Here is a 27709-nt window from a genome sequence, read left to right on the forward strand (position 1 = left end):
TTAGTCTTTCCTAAACTGAGAGCTCCAAAGAGAAACCAGGATGACCATAAGGGCATACTTCTTAGAAGTCCATTTCTTGTATGACAAATAACTTGTCTTTTACAGTTATTGATTTGTAATTCTGAGTTCAACTCAACTACAAATAGCAGCAGAAAGAGATAATTGCTAATCTCCTTTTATAAAAAGGAGAAATAGAAGGGTTATTTTGTAAAAGACTTCACACAAGAATCCACTTCCTCTCCCAGATGAGCCAGTATGCAAGACTGCCCTGAAGAGGGTAAAGGCAATGAGGGCCTCTACCCTCTCCATCAAATCATCCAAGGATCTTCCTTGTTTGAACACATCCTAACTACTTGTCAGAAGCAAGTCTGTACTTCAAAGGGAAGAAATACCTATAACCGTTACACTATGTCAATAAACTTGATTTGCCATGCTGAAGTAGCACAAACAAAGCTGATAAGGCCTCCAATGAAGGTTACAGTAAGAAAGACTGAGGCCTATCTTCCCATAATTTATTATTATATGCTGATCCAGCTATTGCAATATTGTGCATATGCACAAGCTTATGTTAAACAGATGACTTATGGAAAAAACAAACAAAAACCACCCTGAAAGTGAAAAACTCCCTCAAAAAAAGGTATTACAACACATGAAGAAAGAAGGTCATCAGGAGATCCTTTGCAAGACTTTACAGAACATAAGACGACCCATGTTGCCTTTAGCCTCTTTGGAGAAGTGTTGTACACTGGGCCATCCATGAAGCCCTAAATGATCTTGGGAAACTTACTTAACTTAAAAGTTGTCTACTTAGATATGGCTGGCCCACCTTTAAGGGCTGGAACCTCATGACCTCCAAAGGTCCCTTCTAACCTGAACTATTTTATGAAAAGACAGTGCTATAAGAGGGAAATCACTTAAAAACCCCAACAAACTACAAACACACACAGGAGTGTAGAACAAGAGACTTGCCCTTATGCATTTTCTGGTGTTTAGATCTCCAGGTGTCCCCAAGTAATTCATTATTATGGAAAGGTAAGCCTCAGGCAGAGCAACTACGCTTATAGATCAATTATTTTAAAGTACATTTTTTGCCCTTTCCAAGTTTTTTTTATTATTACTACAAGTTAAATAATACTTTAAGTTTCCTCACTGCATGCTTCTGGTCACGCTCTCTGAAATACATCTGAACTGTCAGACCTCTGGGTCAGGAGCTGCAGTTCGAGGGGAGCAGGCAGGGCATTCCAGCCCACAACAGGCAAGCACAGGAAGCCTAGAACTTGAGGTGGACTACTCTGAAAACACGAGGAAAAAAAAGATACACTTGACTCTGTGACACAGATAAAAATTTACCATTGAGCTGTTGACTTGACATATCTCGATGTATTATTTTCCAATGATTCCCCAATTTACTTATTCGGAGAACAGTAAGAGTTTGCACTGCTTGGTCAGCAGCAGTAGTTACAGAGAAGATCTATTCTGAGGTCTTTACTCTTCTTTGGCTGAGGGAGATCAAAAGCACCAGCCTGAGGAAGCCTCTGAACACTTCTACAGTTTCCACCACCATAGAAGAGAAACCATTCCAAAAGACAGCAAGTACAGGAAGCCCTCAGTATGATTTTTCAAAGAAAATTTAGCAAATTAGATGAGTAACTGCTAGGGTCTGGCATTTCAATTCCTGTTCTTCAAACTATTTCTGAAGAAAATCAGAAAATCACCACAAGTGAGAATGCTCTCCCCTCATTGTCTATAGGAAAGTAAACAATCCTTGCCTCGTAACCAGAAATGCCATGTAATATGTAGCATGAGTCAAAACAGAGGTAAAGCACCATATGAGAGAAAACATCATCTTTTTTCCTTATGTAGCAAAGTCTTTTTCCGTAATATTACCTATTACTAGATTTGAATTTCTATACTGACAAGGTACAAGCTGGACAGAGTCCAAAAAGAGACCTCTACTTATTTTAAGGCTCAAAACATTAACTACAGTAGGGTTTTTCAAAACATGCAGGCTTTTTAAAAGTAACGGTCATTCTGAGTAGATACAGATGACTGCTACAAAAAAAGTATTTGCTGAATTACACAACACCATGGTATTTCAGCTGCATTAATTTCTTTCTTGGCTTGAAGTCGAAAGTGCATAAATTGTGAATTAGTTAGCAAACATTAACTTTTTAAAGTGTCATTCATATATATGTGCAAATACAGATACCAGTAAAGCTGGAAAGTTCAATATTTAGGATACTGCACAAAACTAGAGTAAAAGCTACCTAACGTTTTAGATTGAACATCATTATACAGCTCATCATCCTCGGAATATAATCCATAGCATATAGTGGGGGAAATGGTTATTTCATTCACTTGAAAGCAAAACAAAGCACAGAAGAAAGTAACTGGGTTGTTACCATTTGGGTGGTAACTTTTTTTTTTGCACTGCATGCCTGTATGACACCTAGCACAAAAAGGTTCAGTTCCATAATTTGGCATCCAGACTATAAAACATCTCATCAAGAAAAAGTCACGTCAAATTTCTGGGTTCCCAAGTGACATACAAAAATGGCACCTATAATTCCACTGATTCCTATCAGGCTCAAACGTAGAGGTTTGCAATGAAGGAACCCTGTTCCTTCTCTCTAGAGCTGTTGAGTTCACAAACCAACGTGGCAATAAGCTGTACAGTAAATCAACACTGTATATTCCTGCTTCAGGAAAAAGAAAGGTGCAAAGTAAAAAAAAAAAAGATACTTGTAAAATCCCACTTTGACCTCCTCAGATGATATTATGTGCTCCAGGTCCTAGTAAGCTTTCCCATGGCCTGATGAGTGATTAGTTCAAGTTTCAGACTTCTTATTCAGAGGTATTTTGCTGTGGTATGGAGGACACGTGTGTTTTCGCACTGCTCTGAAGAATTAAACATAATGTAACATTACACTTGGGCCTTACATAGTGACCATAAATGGTCCCTGAAGGTCCATAAAGTCTTTACAGTAAACACTGAAAGGCAAACAGGTCAGAAGAAACAAGATAAAAATAGCCTTTTTATAGTCTTGACTCCTATCAGCTTCACATTTGCTCTCTACAAGATCTCCCACCAAGTTTCAAATAAAAAAGTAAACATGTTTGCATATGATAATACTAAATATGTTGCAAAAAATATGACTACATGGTATGACTGTACTGCCCACTTCATCTCTCAAAGATTACAGACAGATATCATCCTCAAAGCTATTTCCAAGACCAGAAAAACAGCAGCTAAACAGTATAGAAGGAATCAAGCATCAGGAAGAACTATGAAGGCACTGAACCTGCATGAATGAGGACATGAGCCCATCCCCAGGTCTGCCAGACTTCCACACACCTGGAGGCTTCTGCTCCATCTCTAAAGACTCAGTTCACACCAGACAGAAACGGACAGACTATTCCCGACTTCAGGACTATTTCTCCACTAGTGATAAACACTGGAGTGTGGAAACAAATATGAGTGAAAGCCTCTGCAGTACCTACAGTCAGGACAATTCCCACTACCTTCCTCACACTACAGGATCCTAAGGCTTCAGCCTACAGTAGGCTATACCTGTACGCCTATCCTTAGGAATTACAACAGTCATAAACAGGTTCATAGTGGAGAGAGAAGAGTAGTACATTAAAGATGACGGGAATAACTTGATATAGTTTCCAAGGTTGTTTCAGGAAGAGTAGTACATAAACAGGCAAGTAGTACCTACATGCACATATTTTCCTTCAAACCAGTTAGCTGCTTCATGCAGTGAACTTCTATACTAAATTTTCAGAAAAATGTAACACTTTTCCAACAACAGCACAACTAACCGACATGTTTCCTAACCAATGTGTTCATGTTTCTGCATGTATTTGAATACACTATTACATACAGGCCCACTACTGGACTCAGAGAGGGAAAAAAACAGATACTTGAACAGTAACTACAAAGTTTCTGTAAATTTGATTTTATATCAGTGCTATTTCACACTCAGTTCTTCATCTTTTCAAGTTCTTTTAGAATTCTTAGAAGATGATATCATTACATTCGCATATCTAGGATTCAATCACATCCGTGCCCAGTGTTGTAATACAAAAAGAAATAGCACATTTCAGAAATCCTTACACAAGCAATACACAACTTGAGTACTGATTATCTCAGGATAGAAAGAATGTGATATGCTTAATGACCAACTGATTGTTTTTTTTCCTCCCAAAGAGCTGGAGAATTGTTACTCCAGAGCATCTACTGCCTCCCACTGGGTGCTCAGGAGAATTACCGAATTATGAACATCTTAGAACACCTGTTGGAATTTCTTTAAGCATATTTTAGTCAGTTTAATTCTAGATGACAGTAAGACTTTTTTTTTTTTTTTTTTGCTGTATTTTGTGTTAGCTTCTTAAAGTCCTGCCTAGCCAAAGGCTATCTCACCATGCACTTTTGTTCATTCTTCTACCATATCTTTGAAAGATCAGTCTAACAAAAAGTTTCATGCAGCAGGCCTAAGAAATAAGGGCTACCATCATCACACCAGGTGTAGCTAGACAGACCTGAGTATACATTTAAACATGCAACTCTGAACTTGCACAACCTACAAACAGCAGTTTTCATGCAGTTTGAAAACCAGTATCAAAGTTGTACCTTGAAGATACTGCTGAACCACCTCGGAATTCATGATTCCACTTTACTTTACTCTCTTAAATTCAATGCTTTTGGCTAACTACCCCGAAGATCATGAAATGCACAGAGATCCCCAAGAAACACACAAATTAAAAACCTTGATCAGAGATTTGCTACTAGATTCTCTTCACCTCTGTCAAGTCAAGGACATTAGCTTTCTAAAGGTGCAGGTGCACTGTAAGATTAAAGAAACACCAATAAAGAAATGGATTTTAAGCCTTGTACAGATCAAGAGCATATTTCTATGAGACTAAAAAAACAAGTTTTCTTGAACAATTCTGCAAGTCACCAGTCCAGAAGTAATCTCCAATACATCAGATTTTAAATCACTCCTCTACAAAAAAAAACCTCAGGTTCCATGTAAAGTTGGAAATAAATTCATGTGATTCTACCCTTAAAGCATTTCAAGCTCTAAGCTACCTTGTCTCTGTCTTTGAAATAAAGTATCCAAAGGTCATGGACCCCACACTAAGGACCTTGTTTTGTACTAAAATCCAGTACTATTAATGGTTTTTACAACACTGCACAGAACACACTGGCCCAACAGAAGAGTTATTGTAGGCTACAGGAAGATTCACGCACAGCTCTCGTATGTTCCATCTGAGGATGCTGAACAAGAATTTTTTAAAAGAAATTAGGAGTTTACTTTTTTGGTCTTTTTTTTCCTCCCCTCAAAAAATATTAAGGACTGCTAGGGGCAAAGAAAAAAAGCGTTCTTTAATTTTCTCTTCACCCTCCACAATACTTAAATAACATCAGTCAGGGTTATAAACATCTGTAATCGCCAGGGGAATGTACAATACAGAGACTCCAGGCCCACATATCCTGTAGCTCTGCACTTCACAAACAAAAGGTTGGGGAAAGAAAGAGGGGGTGGGGTACAGGGAATAAAGGCTTAAAGATTAAAGTCACAGGCAGAGACAGACGGCTCCGTTTTTTAATAACTGAAAACACGAGTTGTGCCTGAATGTGCTCATTGTTTTATGGTGGGGGGGAGAGTCTATGCATGCTGGACTGGCTGGCGACAGAACTGCCTTGCATCAAAAATAAGATTTACAAAAAGGGAAGAAAAAAAAGACACACCAAACCCATGCCCTAATTTCCCCTCTTGTAATGGTTAATGATGCATTCAGGTAGAAATCAACAAATTATCCCACCTTGCCTTTATTAAATTGGGAAAAAACTTAATGACTAGAAGAAGCCCCTGACTGTAACAGCCCAACAGACACAAGTGAAGAGATATCTAAAGGCTTTATGTTGTGAAGGAATACAGAGCACAACAATAACAGTCATACATAACAGGCACGCCTATGAAACAACTAGCTTATAAATCAATTTTTGATGGTTTATTTGCACAATAAAATCAGTGCTGCAAGGCTAAATTATGTGATCTAAGCAGATTTTTATATGGATTCAAGAAGTTTAGCTGTCATGAGGAAGTTCTTAAATCCATTTTAAAAAGTATCAGCTATGCTTTTAGTGCGCGAAACGGTTCAAGTTGCATTCACTTCAGTCACTAAAGAAAAGTCATTAGCTTAAAATGTTGCACTAGAGTATTTAAAAATTGAAAATGTTTGGTTTAGGTTTTAAAAAACAATTTTTCTCTCAAAAATCTAAGAGTACGAGATGCTTATGGTCACTCAATATCCATGATTACACATGTATATGATTTTAAAATTCCACAATATACAATTTGTAGAAGTACAATTTTTAATTTAAAAGGGGAACTATTTATCATGACTTCTTTCAATGAATTGATTTCTGTGGCTTAGATCCCACCAGTGCCCAGGAACCTATCTGAAGTTGAATGCAATAAGTCTAGTTCCACTGCCAAGTGTCAAAGGACTACAGGTAAACAAGCAGTCTAAACAAACACATAAAAATAAAAAACATCAGATCATTCTTTCAGTTTTATTCTATTCTATCCTAAGATGTTACTATAACAGAGTTTTTGTTTCACTATATGGGTTGTTGGGTTTTTTTTTTACCTGCCAGTTTTGCTTTAAGTATAGACAGAAAGGAGATAATTCAACAAGACAACAGGCTCTTTCATCTAAAACCCTGAGACTCCCAGTCATAACTTCTTGGGGAAGCCTAAAATAAGGAGCAGGGAGGCACACAACAGGAGTCAATGAAATGTAGTCTCCTGCCCAAAGCAAGCATGCTGTGCAGAGAGGAATCAGTGGCCACAATACACAGCTCCTTGGCCAAAAACGTCAGACCTGGAATGCTCCAGCTATCATACTCTCTTTGTTGATGCAACGCTTGCATCATCAGCCACTGGTCATCTTGTTGAGATTAAAAATATTGTGGAGAGTTACTGTCTGTTTAGCAAAGAAAAAGACAGAGTCCATGTCAGGGAAGGGAAAGGAAAAGCCGAAACATGAGCTCATAAGCCTGTTACGGAGGATAAAGGCAGGCTTTGTTTTATTTTATTCATACCAAGTACGAACAAGAGACTCATCACTTTTGAGCTCAAACTGCAAAATTTGTTTTGTATGCAGTACTGCCAACTTTTTTCCCCTCACATAACTAAACTACCTTTTTCTCAAAAATAGCTTCTGCTGATGCTTCAATGAAGTATTTAAGCCTAGATGAAATCTGTATAATAGCAGAGACAATCATTCTACTCATGCTATAAATTTTGACACTTTATTATATAAGAATGCCTTTGTGCCTCTAAAGACAAACTTTAGTTATACAACTGATTGTCCTGAAGTTCTTGTATGCACAAATGAGTAAATTAAAATTCAACTATATGAGTATTTAAAAAAAAAAAAAATCACTTGGAGGACACATGGGATATCTAGCCATGCTAAGAGTTTGGCAACAATTATTAAATCTGAAATACCTCTTTGGACAAGAAGTATTAATTCTTTTTCAACTTTCAAATTAAGAAGTCAGTCCAAAAATACAATGCAATGTTTAAAAAGTACAGTCTTTGGAAGATTAGAGGAAAAAACAGTCTGTCCTCTGACAGAAACACTACCCACCAGTGCTGTCTTTAAAAGAGCTCAAGGGCAACAGTAAAAGGCAGCAAGGGAAATAGTAAAAGGCAGCAAGGGAAAGCAGAGACTGGATTCTAGTTTCTTGCTCTTAGGAAAAGGCGAAGAGGGTGGTAATTTACCATGTACAACCAAATTGTACATGAAAGTTTAAAAACAGCCAATTAAAGCTAATATTATGGAATGGAACTGAGGGTCCGAGTGGAACTCATTAGACACGCATTCCAGACAATGGCTCCAGCGTCCGCCTGCAAGGCGGATACTGTACAAAGTACAAAGGGTCAAGAAGTTCTTCTCAAAAGGGAACCCTGGCTTTGACCAGGAGCCATGACAGCTTGCCCAAAAGATGAACGCAGCGCCCAGATGCGGAATGACATCAAGGCTGTAGAACTAAGTAACACCTGGTCATCACCTGCATTGACAGAATGTTACGGATAGAGTTTGACAATTATGCCAATCAAGGAAGGGCAAAAGAATCAAATGGAGAAGGAAAACAAGAAAAAAAAAAAAGAGGAGACCCACTACAACTAAACAGTAATAAACATGCCTATTTTGGGTTAAATCTACACAGAACTCTCATACATTCAACTAGAGCTTTGGCTTCTCTGTCAAGCAGGTCGATCTAGCATGACCAAAAGAGCTACCAATACCTAGTGGGAAGTTAGAAAAGACAGACAACTACCTCAAGTTACCAGGACTATGTTACATTTAGCCTTCAGAGTCTTCTGTGCTTTGGAGCACAGTGAATCCCATTTTTTATGCAAGTTTCTTGATTTCTGGGACAGTAACGCAGAAAATTGTTGCACTAGTATTCCTGCTACAGCATATAACCAAACAGAAAAACAAAGCTAGAAGAACAATTTATTACTCCTTGTCATGTACTTTAACATACAACTCCATCCATACGCAAACTGCGAAATTCATTCAGCTTCATGACACACGATTCTACAAGACTTCTCGCACACTCTAACTTACTATCTCCAAAAGCCAACAAGAACTATAACCCTTACAAGAACAGCACTGTTGGATCAAGGATGAGAAAAAATAAAATATCCATATAAAAAAGGTTGTCCTCAAGAAAGACACCCTGCACACAACCTGTTTTTATGCCAAGTTTTATTTCAAGCACCTGCATTACTACACAGATACAGCAGTATAGCACATGGAAAGAAAGAAGTCCCTAAAACAAGTCAGTCCCAAACAATTAAATTAAGGATGCCAGCTTTGGGAAATAGAATACTTTCATTCTCTGTGCCATGCAGAGATAACCAGACCCAAAGTAAACAGCAATATTTTGGAAGACAAATTTTCCTGGACACAGTCTAGTCAGCAGTCAGTTAACCTGCCTTGCTGCAATGTTGAACATTAGGTGCTTTGTTAAATTACAAATTTTAGTTGAAGAGTTAATGTTGCCATTAAATTGTTCTTGGTAAGGTTTTATGAGTTAATACCGCATTACCAAGGAAAGTTTTTACATGCAAAACCACTGCAAACTTATCACTTGAAACCAAAGCAATGATCTATTAGTTTATTCTCAGTTCACTTTAACAGAGTTTTCAACATTCACAAAGGCTGTAACTTCTGTTTGTTTTAAAAGATAAATTTGACTCGCCACTCAAATTCCAAAAAGAGAGATTTATTTTGTACTCAGTTCCCTGGCCTTCAGTCCACAACAGACATCAGGCCATGCCTAACAATTCAATATCAAATCATGACAATACCAAGCATTCTGCATAGCTTGTTGTTCCACTAAATCATGTCACATTGTGCCAGAGAATCTTCTCCAAGGAAGCCATTACTGAGCATATGGTACTATTTCATATTTCCTGCCAGGCCAACAGAAGGGCTTTATTTAAATTTTTGCTGACTAGGATTGCACAAGATACACACCTCATTTCAGAGCAGTCCCAAGGGGTCAACAGTCATGTAAGTCTCACATCCTGGTACTTCAGGACAAAACAAACTGTATCATGCTGGATACACTATCTAAATTGCCAACGCTACAAAGCACTCCAGATACTGCAGGTCATATGGTATGTTTGTTTCACATGAATACAGTCTCCATATAATTAATAGAAGTCCACTGTAATATAAAAGGTGATGCTCACTGTAAAGTAGGAGAGCAGTGCAGAGTTTAATTACTAAATAAAACTCAACACAATACTTGCCAAGATTAAAATTTATACTGTATTAAGAGGGGCTTGAATTTAACGATCTATAACCACCCATAGATACGAGACAGTAGCAATGCTCGAGTAAATGTTTTCAATAATACTAGTAGGAGGGAAGGTGAAAAAGCTAAGGCATCATGATTTATAAACAGATGACTTAAAAATCTGACAGCAAAATAAGTGCCATAAAAAGATATTACAAATTCCACTGGAAGAGTTTTTGTATTAAAAAAATACTTAATTCTTTGAATTATTTACTTTATTACTTAAAGAGAGATACTCACTTGAACGAAGTTCTGCAGCCAACTAAGGAGTAAAACACAGAGCTGGCCTGAGTTTGTACTGGTTTGGCCCTTGATCCTGCAAGATCCCTTATAGAGCTCATTCCTAGGAGGCTACAGGGATGCAGATGGCCCAACTGGGCTCCCAATTCCCATGTCTACAGAGCTGCACACCTGCATGGTGCTTCACAAACCAACAGAAAACAAGCCCCCAGCTTTAGAAAGCTCACAGGCTAAATTTAGACCAGTTGCTCCCTAGAACAATTAAAACATTTTTATCTTGGACACAGCCAGGTTATTTTATTGCTTTAGGTTTTATACTTAGAAAAGTACAGAACTTGTGAGGTGAACATACAGAAGCCATCAACATACAAAACAGTCCTTTTATCTCTGAAAACCCTCATAATTAAATATAAAAGATTTCTGTTAGGTATTTTGAAGAATCTCAAAAGGTGAAGTTGTTCAACACAACCCTGCACAGTAATTTCATAGTACAGCTCAAATGCTATATAAAACAGAACATGCTTAGATCACCAGAGATAATTCAGAGTAATTCAGAGCAAGTCCTCCAGCATTTTCTCTACGATGAATGAACAACTGAATAAAATACAAGTGTCGACTCAAAGCTATGGGCATTTTACAAGTAGTAGTGGCATTTTGCAAGCAGTAACATCTGTTGGTTGATTAAAACATCACTCAAGATCAAAACCTTCATCAAGACCAGAGCTGTGCTGCTGTGACCAAGAAGAGTCATCGAAGAAAAAGTACGACAGGTCTCCCAGCCCTGCACCCCATACTCACCCTCCTATGATTCATTTGATAATTAATAACTGCTTCTCTCCCAAATCTAACTCTAAATTTTCAAGCTAAAACAGAGGCTGACAACATCCCCAGGGAAGTGGGAAGAAAGCCTACAGAAAACAAAGTCTGCTCAGAATACACAGTGCTCTGCCAAGCTCATATGACCAGCTCTCCGGAATGCTGGCGCTGCTCAAGTTATTCAATGGAAATAGACTAAAAAACCTAGATAAACAAGAAAATAATATGGAGTACAAAGCAATAATGCTTCTACTTCAAAGTATGCCATACCTGTAAATTCACAATTCACTGTTTAAAAATGGAAAAACACAACCAGCACGTTTCAAGAGACCACTAGTCACAGCAAAAACTCAAAGAGCAGCAGCTACAGGCACTGAGCCATCACTGTCTACTCGGACAGAATTCTAGAAACAACACAGCCAGAAGTCCAGCAAAAACATCTGCACTTGCGAATCTAACCTCCATGATATAAACTTCTACAGGTGACCAAGAGAAGAAATTCCTAAGCAAGAATACAAAAGAGTATCAGAAGAATATCAAGAATATCCAAAAATTACACCCTTCCCTCTTCTCAGAAACCCATTCTTGGATGTTTTTGCCTTCTACAAGTTTTTTTAATATTCTTTACTACTACTTTTCACATTTTGTTAGGTCTTGTTTCCCATTCACATCTTCTAGACTCAGAGAGAACAATAGATTCTAAATTAAGTTTTCTGACAGTAAGAACTAGAATTACAGAACAAGGGATGAAAAACTCAGAATGAGAATTTCATTTCAAATGAACTTAAGTAAACACATTTCATTTATTATCTAGCCACTTCAGTCTTCACATCAAACAATGGAGACAACTGCTGTTAAGAACCATATAATAATAAAAGAAGAGAAATACAAAGGAACTTTATTAAGTATATTCTTACTGACAATTTACTATATACTTAAATTAAATTTTGTTAGAAGAGTTCCTTTAACTACTTCCAATAAGTTATTTTTTCTTCAAAAGCAGATTAACTGTGACATTTTAAACATAATAAAAAATTATCTTGCCATTTTATAAAAATATAGTATTGAAATAAAATGTATGAAGTGGAAAAAAGGTAAGGCAGGTACAGAAATTTAAATAGTCTTTAATGACTGGTCTACGTGGAAGTAAAAAAATAGATAAAAGTCACATAAACACGTGTTTAATTTTTTTCCTCCCTTAATAAAGTAATACTAGCATCCATTTACATGATTTTTACCTCCAGAACATCCTGTTAAGCAAGGTACACATCAGGGGTGTATACCTCAGAGACCAGAAGAGAAAAGAAATTTAGAAAAACAAAGCCACCAAAACCACATTTGCTCCTTTGTAGTCACCATGTTTTAAACATACATAAAGTTCTCCATTACTCAGAAAAGTAAGAGTTACGTGTACAATGAGAAGATTTGCCTAAGAGCGAAATTCTCTTGGTCCAAGGAAAATTAAATCACATCATCTCAGAGTATACAAGTTCTAGGAAGGGCTTTAACAGCAAAATGAAAGCTTTTAAGTTTTCAGTACCAAGAGGTAGCAGCAACAATCTATTCCCTCTGCAGCAGCACTCAGCAAGCAAAGAACCCTATTTCAGTTCAGTTAATAAACTAGAACTCAAGCCTGTATACTGTTAAATCTGGAAGCAAACTCAATACATAATTTTAAACCATACGAAAATCATGAAACAAACAGAAGTGAAGCAAAGGTGGGTTACCAGCCACCCTACTCACCCTGCCACAAACTGCTTTACTTCACAGTTCACCAGTGCCCACCGGAATTTAATCCTTATCTGGTTATGACAGAAAAAGAACAAGGGCAGCTTTTAACAGTATTGAGATCCTTTTCTCTTCTCCCTCTTACTCATACAGAAAAGGACAACATATAAGTATCAAGAAATTGTTCTTCAACTCCATTTCCCACTGCATTGTCCATCCTCTTTTCCTTCTCCCTCCACCCCCCTTAAGAAAAAAAATGATCTTTTAATTCAGTTGTGGAACTGCCAGCTTATGAACATGAAGAAATATCCATTCCAACTACAAGCTTCAAGATCAGCCTGCTACACTGCTTATTCCCCTGCACCTGAAAGAGGCACACCATGAACGGCTGATGTCCGGCAGACAGAGGTAGAGCCTGGAGATGGGACTTCAGAACAGAATTTCTAAAAATTCTGAGAGTGTGCGTGTAATAATAATATTATGGACTTTTCTTCAAAAAAATCAGGTAAGATCATCATTAAAAACAATGCCAAGGCTATAAATCCCTCCTTACTGCCTTCTTGCATGTTCTTACATGGCAAGAAAAAAAATAAAAATCTGCTGAAATTGCTAGGTATCAGCCAAATTCAATAAACCAACACTATAACTAAATGCATCACTAAAACAAATACATAATTGAGGAGTACTAATCACTACTTAATGAAATGCTGAAATCACCAAGAAAGAATACAGCTTTGGTGATTAAAGCTCAATTTTTTTGGTTGCTCAGAGCTAACAAAAGTAGAGAGAGAGATTACAACTCAGGCGTTTAAAATATTGCAATGATCATTACTACTTAGCAGCAAACCATATTTTCCAGAATATATTTAATTTTGAAAAACTAGCTTGCTAGGCTATTTTGCTGACCTACCACAAAGTCACACTTGCCACCTATAAGCTAGTGTCCAAGCATCCTGTATTTCAGTTGTGACTGTTAACCACACAACTCTCTGCTGCTTATGCCAAGTTCTCATAGATGTACTGTTTCAGCTGCGATGATCTTGGCTGCTTTTATTGCATCTATACTCTACTGTGTTTCCGACCCCTAAATGAATTTTTTTTATTTTTTTTTTAGGGAACATCAGACCCCTCTTTAGCATCTTCTTAGCAGAAACACATTTCTCATTCACACAACTTACTTATTCCACTTCTGAGCAAAGAGTGCATAAAGGGGAACTTTCACGGACTGGAACAAAAGTAAAAATCTTTCCCAGAAAGCATAACAGCAGAACAGCAGCCCCAAAATGCATGCATTTTGATGATTTCATCCTGGTGCCCTGAATGTTTTCAGCATCCAGTAAAAACAGTTGCATTTGAGATGCTATGAAGTTGTTACCTCCCCAATACAAAGTGAAAATGCTGCTGAAATATCACATGCTGCTAAAATAAATATTAGACAGCTTAACCTCAAACATTCTTGTAACTATTTGGTTCCCGTTGTTCTTATATGAGCCCATACGTTACTGCAAAAAGGCTTAAAACAGTACGCATAAGCTTTGAAAGGATACTGCCAACTAATTTAAATTTTACATTAGGCACTTCTGGCTTTACCTAGGATTGACTCAAATATATGCAAGAACAGACACAAGAAAATTCCATAAACCCAACATCCCTTTATATGTGTTCTACAGTTTTCCTAGCTACAGTCTACCATTTTCTTAATAGGACAAAAATAAAGACCTTTAAAATTCAAAGAGGAAAGAAACAAGTACAGTAACCAAAATAACTCTTAACCCTGCATCAATTTGACTAGGTTTCTAGAAAAAACGTTTTCTTTTAAAATAAGTTAAGGATTTACAGGGTGGGTAGAGAAATGGACAGCAGTACTTGTGTTTAACAAAAACAAAAGTTAAATTTATCTTCACATTTGATTTGTTTGGCTTTAAATTGCAACAAAGAAAACATTAAACCCAACAAAAGCAGTGCTGGCTATTACTAGAATAATCAACTATTTCATACAGTAAATAAAGCTTCAAAAAAAAAAAAAGAAAAACACATTTAAGGACACACATTGAAAAAACACCCAAACACCCACACAATTTGTTAGCAAATACAGTTCATAATGGAAATACATCTGGAAACGAACTTTCTGTAAAGACTGGATTTTCAGCCACTGTTTTTTGGTTTGGGGTTTGGTTTTTTTTTTTTTTAAAAATAGCTTCAGTTCAAAACTCTTTCCTTCCCTTAACCAAACGAGTATTTTCTCCATGCAAAGTCTGACACTATTTGATTTACCCAAATACAAAAAAAAGCATATTGCCCCTAGATGCATTGTACAGCACCACAGACAAGTGAATCTCTTCCCACAAGAGATTCCAGTTAAATAGCAATTCTGGATAGAGAAAGCTAGCATTACTGGATATCCTAATACACACAAGAGAGTCAAGGGAGAGCTCAGTTACAAACACATGAGTAGACATCACCAGGCACCACAACTTTATCACAGCACTTGAAATAACGGGAGGATCTCTGCTGTTAGGCAGGTGAAAAGTCTACTTAGGGAAAGAAATACACACATTGGTCCCTACCACAGGGTGAAAACCTGTCACGCAGCAAGCAAATTGAAAAGAACAAAACTATTTCTTTAAACAACTTCCTTAGGGATGCCTGACTTGTGACTTTTGAATGTTTAACAATACTATTATCATACTGTATACAAGGAAAAATATCAACAATTGTTTCAGGTTTTTTTATTAGGGATTTTACTTATACATATATAAACACATGCATATAATTTTGGTGTAAAAACTTGCTTTTCAGGCTTTAAGGAATTTTTAAAATGAGGCATATTATTATATTATTTGAAGTTACAATATTGCCAGACAGCAACCAAAGTTTCAGTGTTACATGCCCCAAGCTGGTCCCTTAGGTGAATGCCAGTGTTGACACTTGGGATTGTTTTGTTGTTGTACTTTTCAATACTCTAAACAGAATACTCATTGCATGTCTGAGATCAGGAAAAGATTCTGATGCTGAGTACTTGTAAGAATGACAACATTTGGGTTTCTTTAGTCTCTAAAGACAGCCTAGACCCAATTTTAAGTGCCATTTGAAGCATTTTCCTTATTCTCTGATGAAATGCCTCTTGGTCAGTTCTTCCGAGGTCTTTGAAGGATACTTCATCAATTAGAGTACAAGCTCCAAAAATTTTGTACTTAACACACAGTACATGTTTTTTCATAAATCTTCAAAGCTAGGGGAGGAATATTGTTCCAAAGTTGTGTACATATAGAACAGCACAATAAAGTCAAACACCACAAAATACTTATCTGAATTTTTCCATCACACAGCAACACTGATGCACACGTATATTCCAATTTTGCAGGATCAGGCAAGCCACCTCTATAAAATTGTGTGTAATTTTTTCATATCCACATTCAGACACTTATGTTCAGTTCCTCCACAACCAGCACTCCCACACTGGTGCAATCCTTCAAGATGCTGAACACCTTCAATAAACACCAAACACTGACGCGTGAGTTAACAGTGACACTCGCTGATAGCTCCTAAGCCCTTTGCAATTCGGGGGAGACAAGTCCAGCGCTATTTCATGGCTGCACTAGGTTAGGAGCTTACCCTTGAAACAAATCATTCACAGAAACCTGCCTCAGTCCACATTTACTGCTTTTCCTTCTCTCCTATTCCAAGAGATGACCAAAACCTAAGAGCTGCTACCACTCCCCTGATTGAGTGGTAGCAACCACCCGACAGTGGGGGACAGCCGAACAAGAGCAGCAAACCCCAGCGAGGACTGAAGCACGCCACGGCTACTTTACATATATACTCTAAGCCACGCTTTAAATCATTTCACATACTAGAATGTCAGCGTGGATAACCACTGCCAGAACACGACACAGAATCCCCTGAAGTCAACCACAGGTTCAGGTAATCATGACCTCCCTTTTTACAACATAAATGCATAATTTCCGCACCACCCTTTGATGAGGGGAGCACAGACTTAAAAAGAGGAAACAATTACAGTCATTAGAATTTCACCCAAGCATGAGATTTAATCTCAGGCCATGGTCTTGCCAATGGCTGTGGGGGTCTCAATGGAGACAAAATTGCTCTGTGGGAGAAAAAAAATGCCTCGATGATGACATTAGTCAGCAAGAGAGACTGAGCTTTGTCTTCTATCCAACTGCACGGTCAAATACAAGGAAACCATTTTCCTTCCCCCTCTTCTGATCCGAAAAAAGAAAACTACAATAATTTTGTTTCTTTCTCTGAAATGCAGTTTTCACATGCTCTGGAAACTTTCTTCTCCAAAGCAATACTGCTGGAAGGGAAGTCTTCAATATAAGAAAAGTAGATTTAAGCATGAATAAACATCTATGACAAAAGACATTTCCCCTCGCCTATCCTGGTTAACATAATTGGATAGTTCTATCAACAATTCTCAAACACTTCCATAGCTTTTCCTTACCCAACAGGTTCTTAAAGATCATTTCAAATTTTACATATACAGGAATCATCGGGCACTGCAGAAAATGTAAATCTGCAATGGACAAAAAACAAACTTTGTGATCATTCTACAACGTGAAGAAAATGTGAAGTTTTTAAACAAAACCATAAGCTTGAATGAATCATCTCTTCTCTGGAAGCTGGGTGACAGGCCTGGATTCTTACCCAGGTCAACTTCTCCTATAAATCTCAAAATTCAAACTTTGATTTTTAGTCCCCCTTATCCTTAACCCCCCCACAATGGTCCTGAATACAATTTATTCATTTTTAAGCTATGTTCTTTATTCCATTTCCTCTTCTTCCAATATTCATCAACATTCAACACATATATATATATATATATTTGTCTGGTCACAACCACCCCTAGCACTGGTAATACTGATAATTACCATCTAGTGTAGAATTAATCAGCTTAAGTTTGAAACAGAGATCATAAATTCAAATCAGAAGCCAACACTAACCATTTCATGTTCACTTGAAGAGATTAGATAGGCTGTGCAAGAACATTTTGGTAGAATAACTGATAAGGAGATGGGAAATAAGAATTATTGGTATTTACTTAGCCTGCAACGCTTTTTGGAAGCCAACAGTTTAAAGGAAGCACTTCAGAATGGCTATTTAATCTGAATTTTACAGATAGCACAGAGAATATTTTCTCACAGAATACACAGTATCTTTGCAATCATAGCTATCGTATGAGCTGTTCAAGTCTTTCTTTGCTGGAGCTCTCACTCAATTTTGCTCCGTTATGAGCTGTGACCCACAGAACACAATGCATTCAAGAATCCAGCTGGAAATTACCACCGCAGAACATCTGCCCTTGCTCTTCAGCTTGCCAGGTCAACTTTAGGGTTCCCAGACGGAAAACAACTAGCTGCCACAGAAACAGCATTTTATTCCTCTTAACAGACTTTAACAACGACAACGTGGGGTTTGGTTTGGTCGCTTAGCTAAAAGATCCGTCGCATGTCTGCTTTAGAATTATAACCCAGATTTTTCCATCTGCATTTTGTTTTTCTAGGGGGTTTTGATAAACAGTACTTTACAACAGTCATCCAAGAACATACTTTATTACTTCTAGTACAAACAAAAACCACCAACAAACCAAAACCCAAAAAACTAGAGAAACATTAAGGAAGCCAAGTCCCCGGCTCCATCAAGCTAAACTAGCTATTAAAAGTGGGTTCTATACATAAGCAACATATTGTTTAACTTACATCTAGCATCTACTAATTGAAGACAACCTCTAAATCAAGCCATAGAACCAGTACAGTAGAACCTTATTAAGCCAGTTTGTTGATTAGTAGACCACTGAATTGCTAGATCAGACTATTTAGCAAGCAAACATATCCATCATCAGTAAAAATACTACTTTGAAAAAAAATGTGCTTTAAATATATTTTGACAACGGTAATTTTAACTATAAACACACTTCATATTTTATAGTAAGTTGCTCTAGATTTTATGCAGGTATTTATAATAGTTCCCTACATTAGTTGATATTTAAAGACAGATTAATAAAGCTTGACTCTCCCAAACAGCTTACAAAATAATTTCAAGCAAGGAGAAACATGAAGCAAAAGTGAAATGAAAGGGCATGTGGTTATTTGATGAATGCTTGCATACAGTATGATGGAACAAAGAAATTCTGTTTTTAAATCAATAGGAAGAATGATCAAACAGACTTAGTCAGCACCATTACTGCGCTTGGTTATTATGTTTTCCTGAGAAGCTGTCAAGTTTGTGTCAAATAATGACATGTGAATTAGCACAATTTTGTTGTATACAAGCAAGTATGCACACAACCACTCAAAAGCTTTGTAGAAAAATTGTCCTATATTAGTAAGAGACAATTTAACATTCAAACAAGGTTCAGTAAAGCCACTTCTGTTTGCAATCTACATTTAAGATTGAGAATTCAATTCTCAATCACATCTTCAGAACAAGATATGCACAATTAATTTATTTTTTTTTAAAACTAAACTCAAGAAACAGTACATTTCTGACAGGATTCTAACAAAGAAGAGAATGGGATTATTCCACTATAACTTTTAGATCAGAAGACAAAGGCTTTCTTGCTCCTTTCAAACTTTTCAAGCCATAAGAGGAAAGGAAGACTTTCTGCTTTGCTCTCTAACATTACTTAAGAGATGATGTACAGTTTAGGAGCTTGTTGAACCTGTGTAACTTTAATAGGAAAAATCAGCTTCAAGTCAAAAAAGTAGAAGAGGGCATAGAATAAATATCAGAGCAGCCAAGTAGACTAGTCTTGCTGTCACATCACTCAAAAAACAATTAATACACGCAGAAGTGAGAAGCGACGCATAATACATGGAAAGCTAGAACCATTAAAGTTATTACACAAATTCCACATGCAGACCACTATTTTGAAGTACCTTGGTACATAAACACAAAACCAAGTTTTATTCTACTCAATCTCACACAACAAACCCTATATAGCATAGAAGTGGTTCAAAGCAGATTTAGTACAACTACCTTCCTTTTGCTCAGTTACTAAATGACATGGCAAAATAAGAGATAAAATAATTGTGTACACTAAATTCCATGTATCACTAATTGCTTTACAGATTAGACTAGATAAACTGTCCATAAATATAAAAGAACACACAGCCCTTTCAACATGGATGAAGAGTCACACTGCTCTCATGCAACTTCAGTGAGAACCAGTTGTCTCACCTGTGTTACTTCCATCTCATGAAGTAAGACAACACCCCATGTATTTTTATTGCTTCAGGTATAAAAAGCACTACCCAAATCGTAGATGAAATAAGACTAACCTTCCTTAAAACACTAAGGATATTTTCATTAGGAATGGCAAAAGTAAGCCACAGTTGTGTTCCAAATCTTCTACTTTATTCTGTTTCGATTCAAAGGTCACTCCTTCCACGCTGACCTGTTACCCTATGTAGCATGATCAAGATCCCACATTGTAAGCAAACACTGCCCTCTTGTGCGCTGCAATATCCAGGAGACAAAGTTGCACTTTGGGGGTTGGGGTGAGGGGGGATTTTAAAGCAGCAATATTTTTATACCAGCTGCCTTTTCTTTATGCATAGCTCCTTAATTAAGTGGCTTTCATTTTAAAATGTCAATAAAAATACTCCTTTAATTTGTCAGACAAGTATCAGGCACCAGCCAAATTACTTAACGTGAATTAAATACACTGCTTCAGTTTCAAGAGAAGGGTTTTCAGTTACAGAAATAAAGTTTATTTGCATTTTTAATACAAAACAATGCCAGCAATTTACAAGCACCGTGAACCCAGCAGGTTCAATAGGGTTTAGAAAACATTTACATTAGAGCTAGTTGAACTTTCTTGGCCCATGAGTACTTCCATAGCATCAACCACTACAAAAAGGCTCGTGAACGTGAATTACTTTACATGGAAGATGTATTTCAATATTTTTTCACCAGAACAAGGTTTGTTATTATGCTATTCTCACTTCAAATTGGCAGCCAAAGTCCTCAACTCTCCAGTGACTTCTCTCTGACCAGAAGAACAGTATCCACTGAACACCACAAGCCACTCCTGCCTCCAGAGAAGAGCAGATTTCCCTTCAGCCTGTGCACTCAACAGCAAGAGACCACCACATCAAGTCATCCATATATACACTCTACAACTATAAAATCCTACTTGTTCACTCACCCAGAATGGGAAAAACAAGAACTGTCATATCTTCACAAAGGTGTCAGAAAGCAGAAGTTGACGCTGACAGAAGTGTATTTTCATGACAGTAATGCAAAGGTAACCCTGAGTTTACAAATCCTCTTAAAAGCTTACAACAAACTCAGTGAAACAACCAGTCTGTGATAAAAATACTTTTTTTTTTGTGTGTGTGTGTGTGTGTTACAGTTCATCTTACAAATAATCTGCATCTGACCAAATCTGAATGCTAGTAGCAAGACCACATTTCCCTTGATCTCCCCGGACTGTTTTCATTGTACTCATTTGCATCAGCAAGACGTGCTTTTGCTATGCTCACTTCCCCCTCCCCAAGCTCTTGTGCAAGTTCAAAAGTCTTGGCCCCTCCAATGTATCAGGTATGAATTAATACCCTTCCTTAACAGAACACAGCAGCAAAGTGGAAACAGACACTTGCAAGGCAGTCTGCTTTGAAAAGAACTGCAGGGACAAATGGTGACAATGAAGCTCTAGTTATAAAGTAAAAAGGTCAAAGGTTCAGACAGGCATAAGGATTACAAAACTAGAAGTTTGTCAGAATTCCCCCCCTCCCCGGATTTAGACAACCAGGGTCAAGCAATAGCTTTCAAATTAAAACCCCGTAAGGCTACTCTGTCCTTTGAGCTTCATGGGGGGGGGGGGGGGGGGGGGGGGGGGGGGAGGGGGGTGGGGAGAAAAAGACAACTTTCTTTTTCAGAAGCTCTTTGGAGGACTCATCTCAAACTCAAACAGACAAAGGGCGTCTGACAACGGCTCACCTAAAGCAAACACTGCGGTACCCCTTCGCTGCGTGCGTGTGGGGGAAGCTAGGATGAGGTAATCATGTTCTTCTGTATTAGTGTGTTGACCCTTTGGGGGGCATGAAATTAACCATCAGCAAGTAAAAAAATCTGCTACTGGTTAAACTACTTCGCTACGCAAAGTGGTCTTCAAATGAAATATGGGGATTGAATTTCTTCTAGCAGATTAACTCATATAACCTCTCTGCAAGCATCCCTTACTGCTGAACTCATTTGACCATTCCAGACCCTACTGGATGCAACAAACAGATGTAAAAACAACTCTTATTTTACTGTGATAACGTTAATATCAGTTTTTTGGAAGATCAGAGAGGTGAAATTTAACAAAAGAGCAGAAGTTTAAAAAAAAAAAAAAACAAACATGTAGGACTGTGACAAACTGCCCCATCTCAGGGTGAAATTTTAACAAGATATCACTCTCAATCTCTATAGCAATAGAGGAAAGCAGTAATAATAAAAATAGCAGCATTGCATTTTGCAGTCATTCCTTCAGTGCAAAAAGCAAACGTAAGGCTGATGAGTGTGCTTCTTACTGCTTGTGACAAGTTAAAGAATTAACCCTTAAATTCAGTTATTCAGGTTTGTTTTCTTTGTTTAGCAAGTCAACTGCAAACAACTGTAAATACAGTATTTGTGCTGCTTAATACATGATCGACAAAATCCTGCTAGAGCACAGGAAAAGTCTTGAAATTATTGTAAAAGAGTCCAAGCCATACATACTATCCACAATAACTTAATACCTTCCTGCCACATCAGACACACAGGAGTCTGCTGTTGAAGAATAAACCAGTATGGTTTAAATACAAGTGAAAGCCATGATTCAGTAAGTCAAGTGCCCATCATTTATTCTATTCCAACCTTGACTATCACCTTCCAGCTAAAACTTTAAGAAAGCATCTTGGGTGGAACTGTCTGCAACATTTCCAATTCCAAGCATGCAGGTAAAAAAAAAAAAAAGAAATCTTTTGATTTAACATTTGATATGTTTTGTTTTCAAGGACAAGTTTGCAAGAAAAATACAGCCACACAGAATGAAATATGACTTCCATTTTCCATTCCATTTGGTTACTGCTCAAATATTCTGCATTCACTTAATCCTAAGGTTTTGTCTCTAAACAAGCATCTTGTGAGTTACTGTGAGAAGTATTTGCAAGGTCAAGCACTACCTGGCATAGCATGACAAAAATGCAATACTAGATTCAGTCATGAAAAAATCCACTTCAAGAATTAGATACAGAAATATGTTAAAGAATGGTAAGCAGTATAATTTAATCTGTAAGTAGATTTACTGCAGCAAATGAACTAACCCTTAGAGCGCTCTGGGAGCACAGAAAAGATGACAGAGAGGATGGAATTGGACTAGAAGACAGCCCTGGACACTAATGAAAATGGCACCTTGGAAGAGAACAGCCGAGATTTAAAAAAAAAAAACCAAACCCAAAACCAACCCCACCACAGCTAATGGCTTCCCTTGTGAAGCTAGTAAGGAGCTCCTCAGATTGAACCCCGTGAGCTAGTTGCCTCATGGAGACTTGACTGAATAATGCTGGTGCTACCCAGTGTTTCCATAAGACAGGGTTACTCAAGGGGGAGCCAACTAGTTTATACCACCTTCAATGGAAAGAAATGAGAGCTTCAAACAAGAGCATGCAAGAATATATTTTCACACCTGTAACTTCTATTGCAAAAGCTGCATACACATGACTAACGTATACGACAAGGCTGCTTCAGGGCCCTCTGTTGTCATTCCACTCTCCAATTCCTCACATCCAGCTCCTTTTCCCACAGCCCTCCTGCCTCCAGTTTTTCCTGTAGGTTAACTCACATCTACAGCTATGGCAGGACTAATTTCAGAAAAGCAGTATTTTAAAGAGGTGCTAGAAATGCAAGGTGCAGAATAAACACAGGAAGATAAAATACTTTGCACTTACATTTTATTTAAAAACTTTATATATAGAAAATCTGTAGTAACACGGAAATCACAGATTCCGTCAAAAAGAAAAAAGTAGCAGCATTCCTGGTTGCAAAGAAAATGCTTAGAATGGTGAACCCTGAACACATGATTAGGAAGCAGATGCAAACAATCTAAATTTTTAAAGTACCATTATCTGGGAGGCCTGGCTTTCCACTTCTGAAGCTGGAAAAGCAGGCAATATTGAAATACTGGCACCTAAACTCTGAATGATGTATCCTGTTACACAAGATATGCTATATTTCAGTTTGAGTTTCACCAAACCATACTAAAACTGTAAGCACCTAAGTAGTCCCACAGGCACAGATCAGGTTTTATCATCAGTTTCACCTTTTAAACCTGGTAGAAAAAAACCCCACACCACCGCAAACAAAAACCCACAAAAAAATCCCCCAAAAAAGCATCCATTACCAAGATACACGTATGCTATCAAGCAGAAAACTGACATTTCTAACTCTTTAAGTATTAACACAATACTGTGTTTTCTCTACAACTCTTTCTTAATGCACAGAATTGCAGTTAGTCACGCTAATCAAATGTTTTCACTAAGATATGTAATCTAACTGGAACTGAGTTTGATGTGCTTATGTGTCTGAATTGCCACCTGTAAAGAATCAGTTTTTCTGGGAAGAAAACTCTATCCTGCCATCTAGTCCACTGTCCACATCTTTTCTTCTCCCAGCATGGCCTATCATTGATAGGAAATCTGAATAACTTATTCAACCAATGTGGACAGCTGTGACTAATGCTTCAAAGTTCTTCATAAAAACAATAAGAAGCAACAAGAAGTCTATGTATTAAACAATCATCCCAGATAAATATTAGTGTGATAGAAAAAGCTGGTTTTCCAAGTTTTCCCATGCCCTCTTCATGAGAGAGTTTACCCCACTCAGATTAGTTGTTTCTGGAAGAAAGGAATGTCTAACTACAAGCCACTCTTCAATACATCCAAGAACAGTTATGTTTGCCAAGGCAAACTTTGTTCTTTAGAAGATAATCAGGTGCTTACCGTTACTTAAGAATGATAGTGGATTGTAGAGTACAAAAGACGACTAAAAGACCACAGGTTTCTGGAATTCAGCACAGAGCCAACACCTCCCTTGCAGCTGTAGAGCACAGAGCACTTTGCTAGTGTCCCTTCAGCGTCAGGTGGTAGTTTTGTACTGCAGTGTGTGTTTCTTCTCAGCTAGACTGATGTTCAGACCAAGTCACTTTTCATGATGTATGAATTAACCCCCTTTTGAACAGATGTATTATTTGTAAATGGTGTTGGTGGTAACCACGTTGGATTGTTTGTATTTCTTTTGGATAGGATAACAAACATTTATTTATTTCTTGATTTCACTAGCAGTAATGCCCAGGGACTGAATTTTCAGAGGCCCCTGTAGCTGCAGTTTATCAACCCGTGACTACTTTAAACAGCCTGCAGCTGCAACTCCATCGTATCCTCAGTCAAGCACCAACCACCACTTAACCCCTTTCCAAGAGATAGAAGGGGGAGGTGTTATTTCTCATCCAACAAGGTGAGCTAATTTAGAATGAGCTCTAATGCAAACCAGATTAGCCTTCTGATATCATCTACAAAGACCAAAATGGAAAATCACTAAAATCCACAAAACTCTTTCTAAATGTAACATTATCATGTTAGAACTCCCCAGTCTCTCCAAGACAAAAGTTTGGCACAAGCATGTCCAACAAGTGCACCGCAGCTCTCAACCACAGGGAATATCAAACTGACAGCTTTAACAAGTGAAAATACAAATTAACATTGTCCTTAAATACCACAAACAAGGTCTAAGTACACAATAAAGAAAGCTTTTTTTCCAAGTAAGTGCAAGAAAACCAAGCAGGCCTGACCATCCAAAGAGCACCCAAGGAATTCGCATTTACAAACCGTTTTTCCATGAGCACTGGCGTTTTATTTGAGGGGCGATGAAAAAGCAGAATAGGGACGGCAGGCCCGAGAGGACCCGACACCCCACCCGCCCGCCAGAGTCCGTCGTCCCGTCCCGCCCCCCCCCCCGGGGCCTGCCTACCACAAGGGAATCTCCCGGCACAGACACGCTCAGGCGGGCAGGAACAGCCCTGCTCGCCTTACCGCCGGGACCCGGCACCTCGCCGAGGGCTGGGGCGCCCCGAGGCGCCGCGACGAGCCCCGGCGCGGCAGCACCCCGGCAGGGGCTCCTCCGCCGCCGGGGCCCCGGGGCGGGCAAGGGGTGACCACCACCACCCCCACCCCCCTTACCGCCGATGATGGTGCGGATGAGGGAGGCGTGCCCCGGGCAGTCGACCAGCGTGAACTGGAGCTCGCCGGGCCCCGGGCCCAGCTGCGGCGGCAGGGCGGTGCGCAGGCAGGAGAAGCCCAGGTCCAGCGTGATGCCCCGCGCCCGGCTCTGCGGCGCCCGGTCGAAGGCGGCGGTGGAGCCGGTGGTGCTCAGCGCCCTGGCCAGCGCCGTCTTCCCGCTGTCGATGTGGCCCAGGACGCCCACGTTCACGTTAAGGACGCGGGGCGCCCCAGGTTCGGCGGCCATGACGGCGCTGCACCCGGCCGGTCCGTCCCGACAGCGCCCCTGCGGCAACGCGGGCCCCGCCGCCGCCGTTCCGTGCGCCGCGGCCTCAGCCCCGGGAAACCCGCCCCGGCCCCGCCAAGGTTACCGTCAGGAGCAACGCCGAGCCCGGGAGAAACGCTGCCACCCCCGCACGCAGAGCGGCTCCGCAGGCACGACGTGAAAGAGAGAGCGTTGCGCTAACGGCATACGCGCTGAAGGGCGACCCAGAAAGGGAAAAGATCGGTCAAATTCACCGCTGCCAGCAGCGGCCATGCCTGCAGGGAAGACAGCCCGGCTCACCCCTCACACCTGCTTACAGCTCCCCGAGGCCTGCTTATGTAGGAGAGGCAATTAAAGCAGTTACCTTGATGGCCACACACCTGATGGCCGGTGCCCCCCCAGGTGCGGCTCAGGGCCAGGCCCAGCTGCAGGAGAGGGAGCTGGCAGCACTGGTGGGAGAGCCCTGGGGAGGGGGTGTCGAAACCACCCCGGGCCTCCGGCGCTTTGCTCTCCTCTTGCCCACGTTAGGGCTGCACAGCATGCCTTCGTTCTGCCCGCAAGGACACCCCCACCCCGGTGCTGCTGGAAGCGTGGTGCTGAGCTTTGATTTCAGGGTCATGTGGACATTGCAAATTCATGTGAAAAAGCAGGTCAAGATTTGGATCGTTTGCTCTCCTTATGCTTAATCACCAATTTCTGGGTTTGCATAATTCATTTTCCTGTAAAAGTGTATTTGTGTTGGGTAGGATGCTTCCTAAAAAATGCCCGTACCTGTAAGGGACTAAGAACAATCAAGATTATTAAGAGTGATGAACAAACCAACAAAACAAAAAACCCAACAGGCAGATGAGCATTGGAGAGGCCAAGGGCAGGAGCACATTTCACTGGTGTAAGTCACTTGGGTTCACTGCTAACCCAGGAGGCACAAGGGCCAAATGCATTACACCGTAAAGGTTAACACAAGAGCTCTGCGTTTTCAATAGTGACTACTCAGGAGTCCTAAGTACCCCTTCAAATGATAACAGCTGCTCACAAGCCAAGAAGCCAGCACTGTGTTACAGACCTCCCGTGGGTGTCCAGGTAGACCAGACTTGCACTATATTCTACAGATTTTTTTTTTTTTTAAGAGCAGTGCTATTGCTTTTTTTTTTCCCTCTCCCTATGCAGTAATATATATTGCTAATAGTATTTAGCATTCACATCTGAATAACTAATGAATGAGCCAGAAGTGTAAGATGACATGCCTAAGGTTATTGTCAGCATCATGGATTTCATTTTTAGGCTTTGACTCCAAACTCCAGGGTTTTTCTTACAAAGAAAGTTGCTTCATGTAACAACACTTTCAATATGAAAGAGTTTCCAGAGCTTTAAAGCTAGGTACAAATTACCCCTTCTTCCCAAACACACGGAAGTCAAGATGACAGAATCAATAACTCTGTGACAGGCGAAAAAAAAAAAATAGCCCTCAGTGCTACTTGAGAGACAACTATCTCCCTAAAGGAA

The 27709-nt window shown here is 39.2% G+C and overlaps 1 protein-coding gene across 2 annotated transcripts in view; it reads right to left on the bottom strand.

Annotated features, from left to right (window-relative positions):
- EEFSEC (eukaryotic elongation factor, selenocysteine-tRNA specific) overlaps positions 1-26264 on the bottom strand; it is a 124946-nt gene extending 98682 nt beyond the window's left edge. Inside the window, exon 1 of one of the 2 annotated variants that reach the window (XM_075762104.1) lies at positions 25903-26264. In XM_075762104.1, coding sequence (XP_075618219.1) covers positions 25903-26188 — 286 coding nt within the window. In that variant the 5' untranslated portion in view covers positions 26189-26264. The remainder of the gene's footprint in view (positions 1-25902) is intronic. The other variant, XM_075762105.1, reaches the window with a different exon arrangement.
- Between the last annotated feature and the right edge of the window lie 1445 nt (positions 26265-27709).

The sequence above is a fragment of the Balearica regulorum genome, chromosome 10 (genome assembly GCF_011004875.1).
Source record: "Balearica regulorum gibbericeps isolate bBalReg1 chromosome 10, bBalReg1.pri, whole genome shotgun sequence".
Classification (NCBI taxonomy): Eukaryota; Metazoa; Chordata; class Aves; order Gruiformes; family Gruidae; genus Balearica; species Balearica regulorum.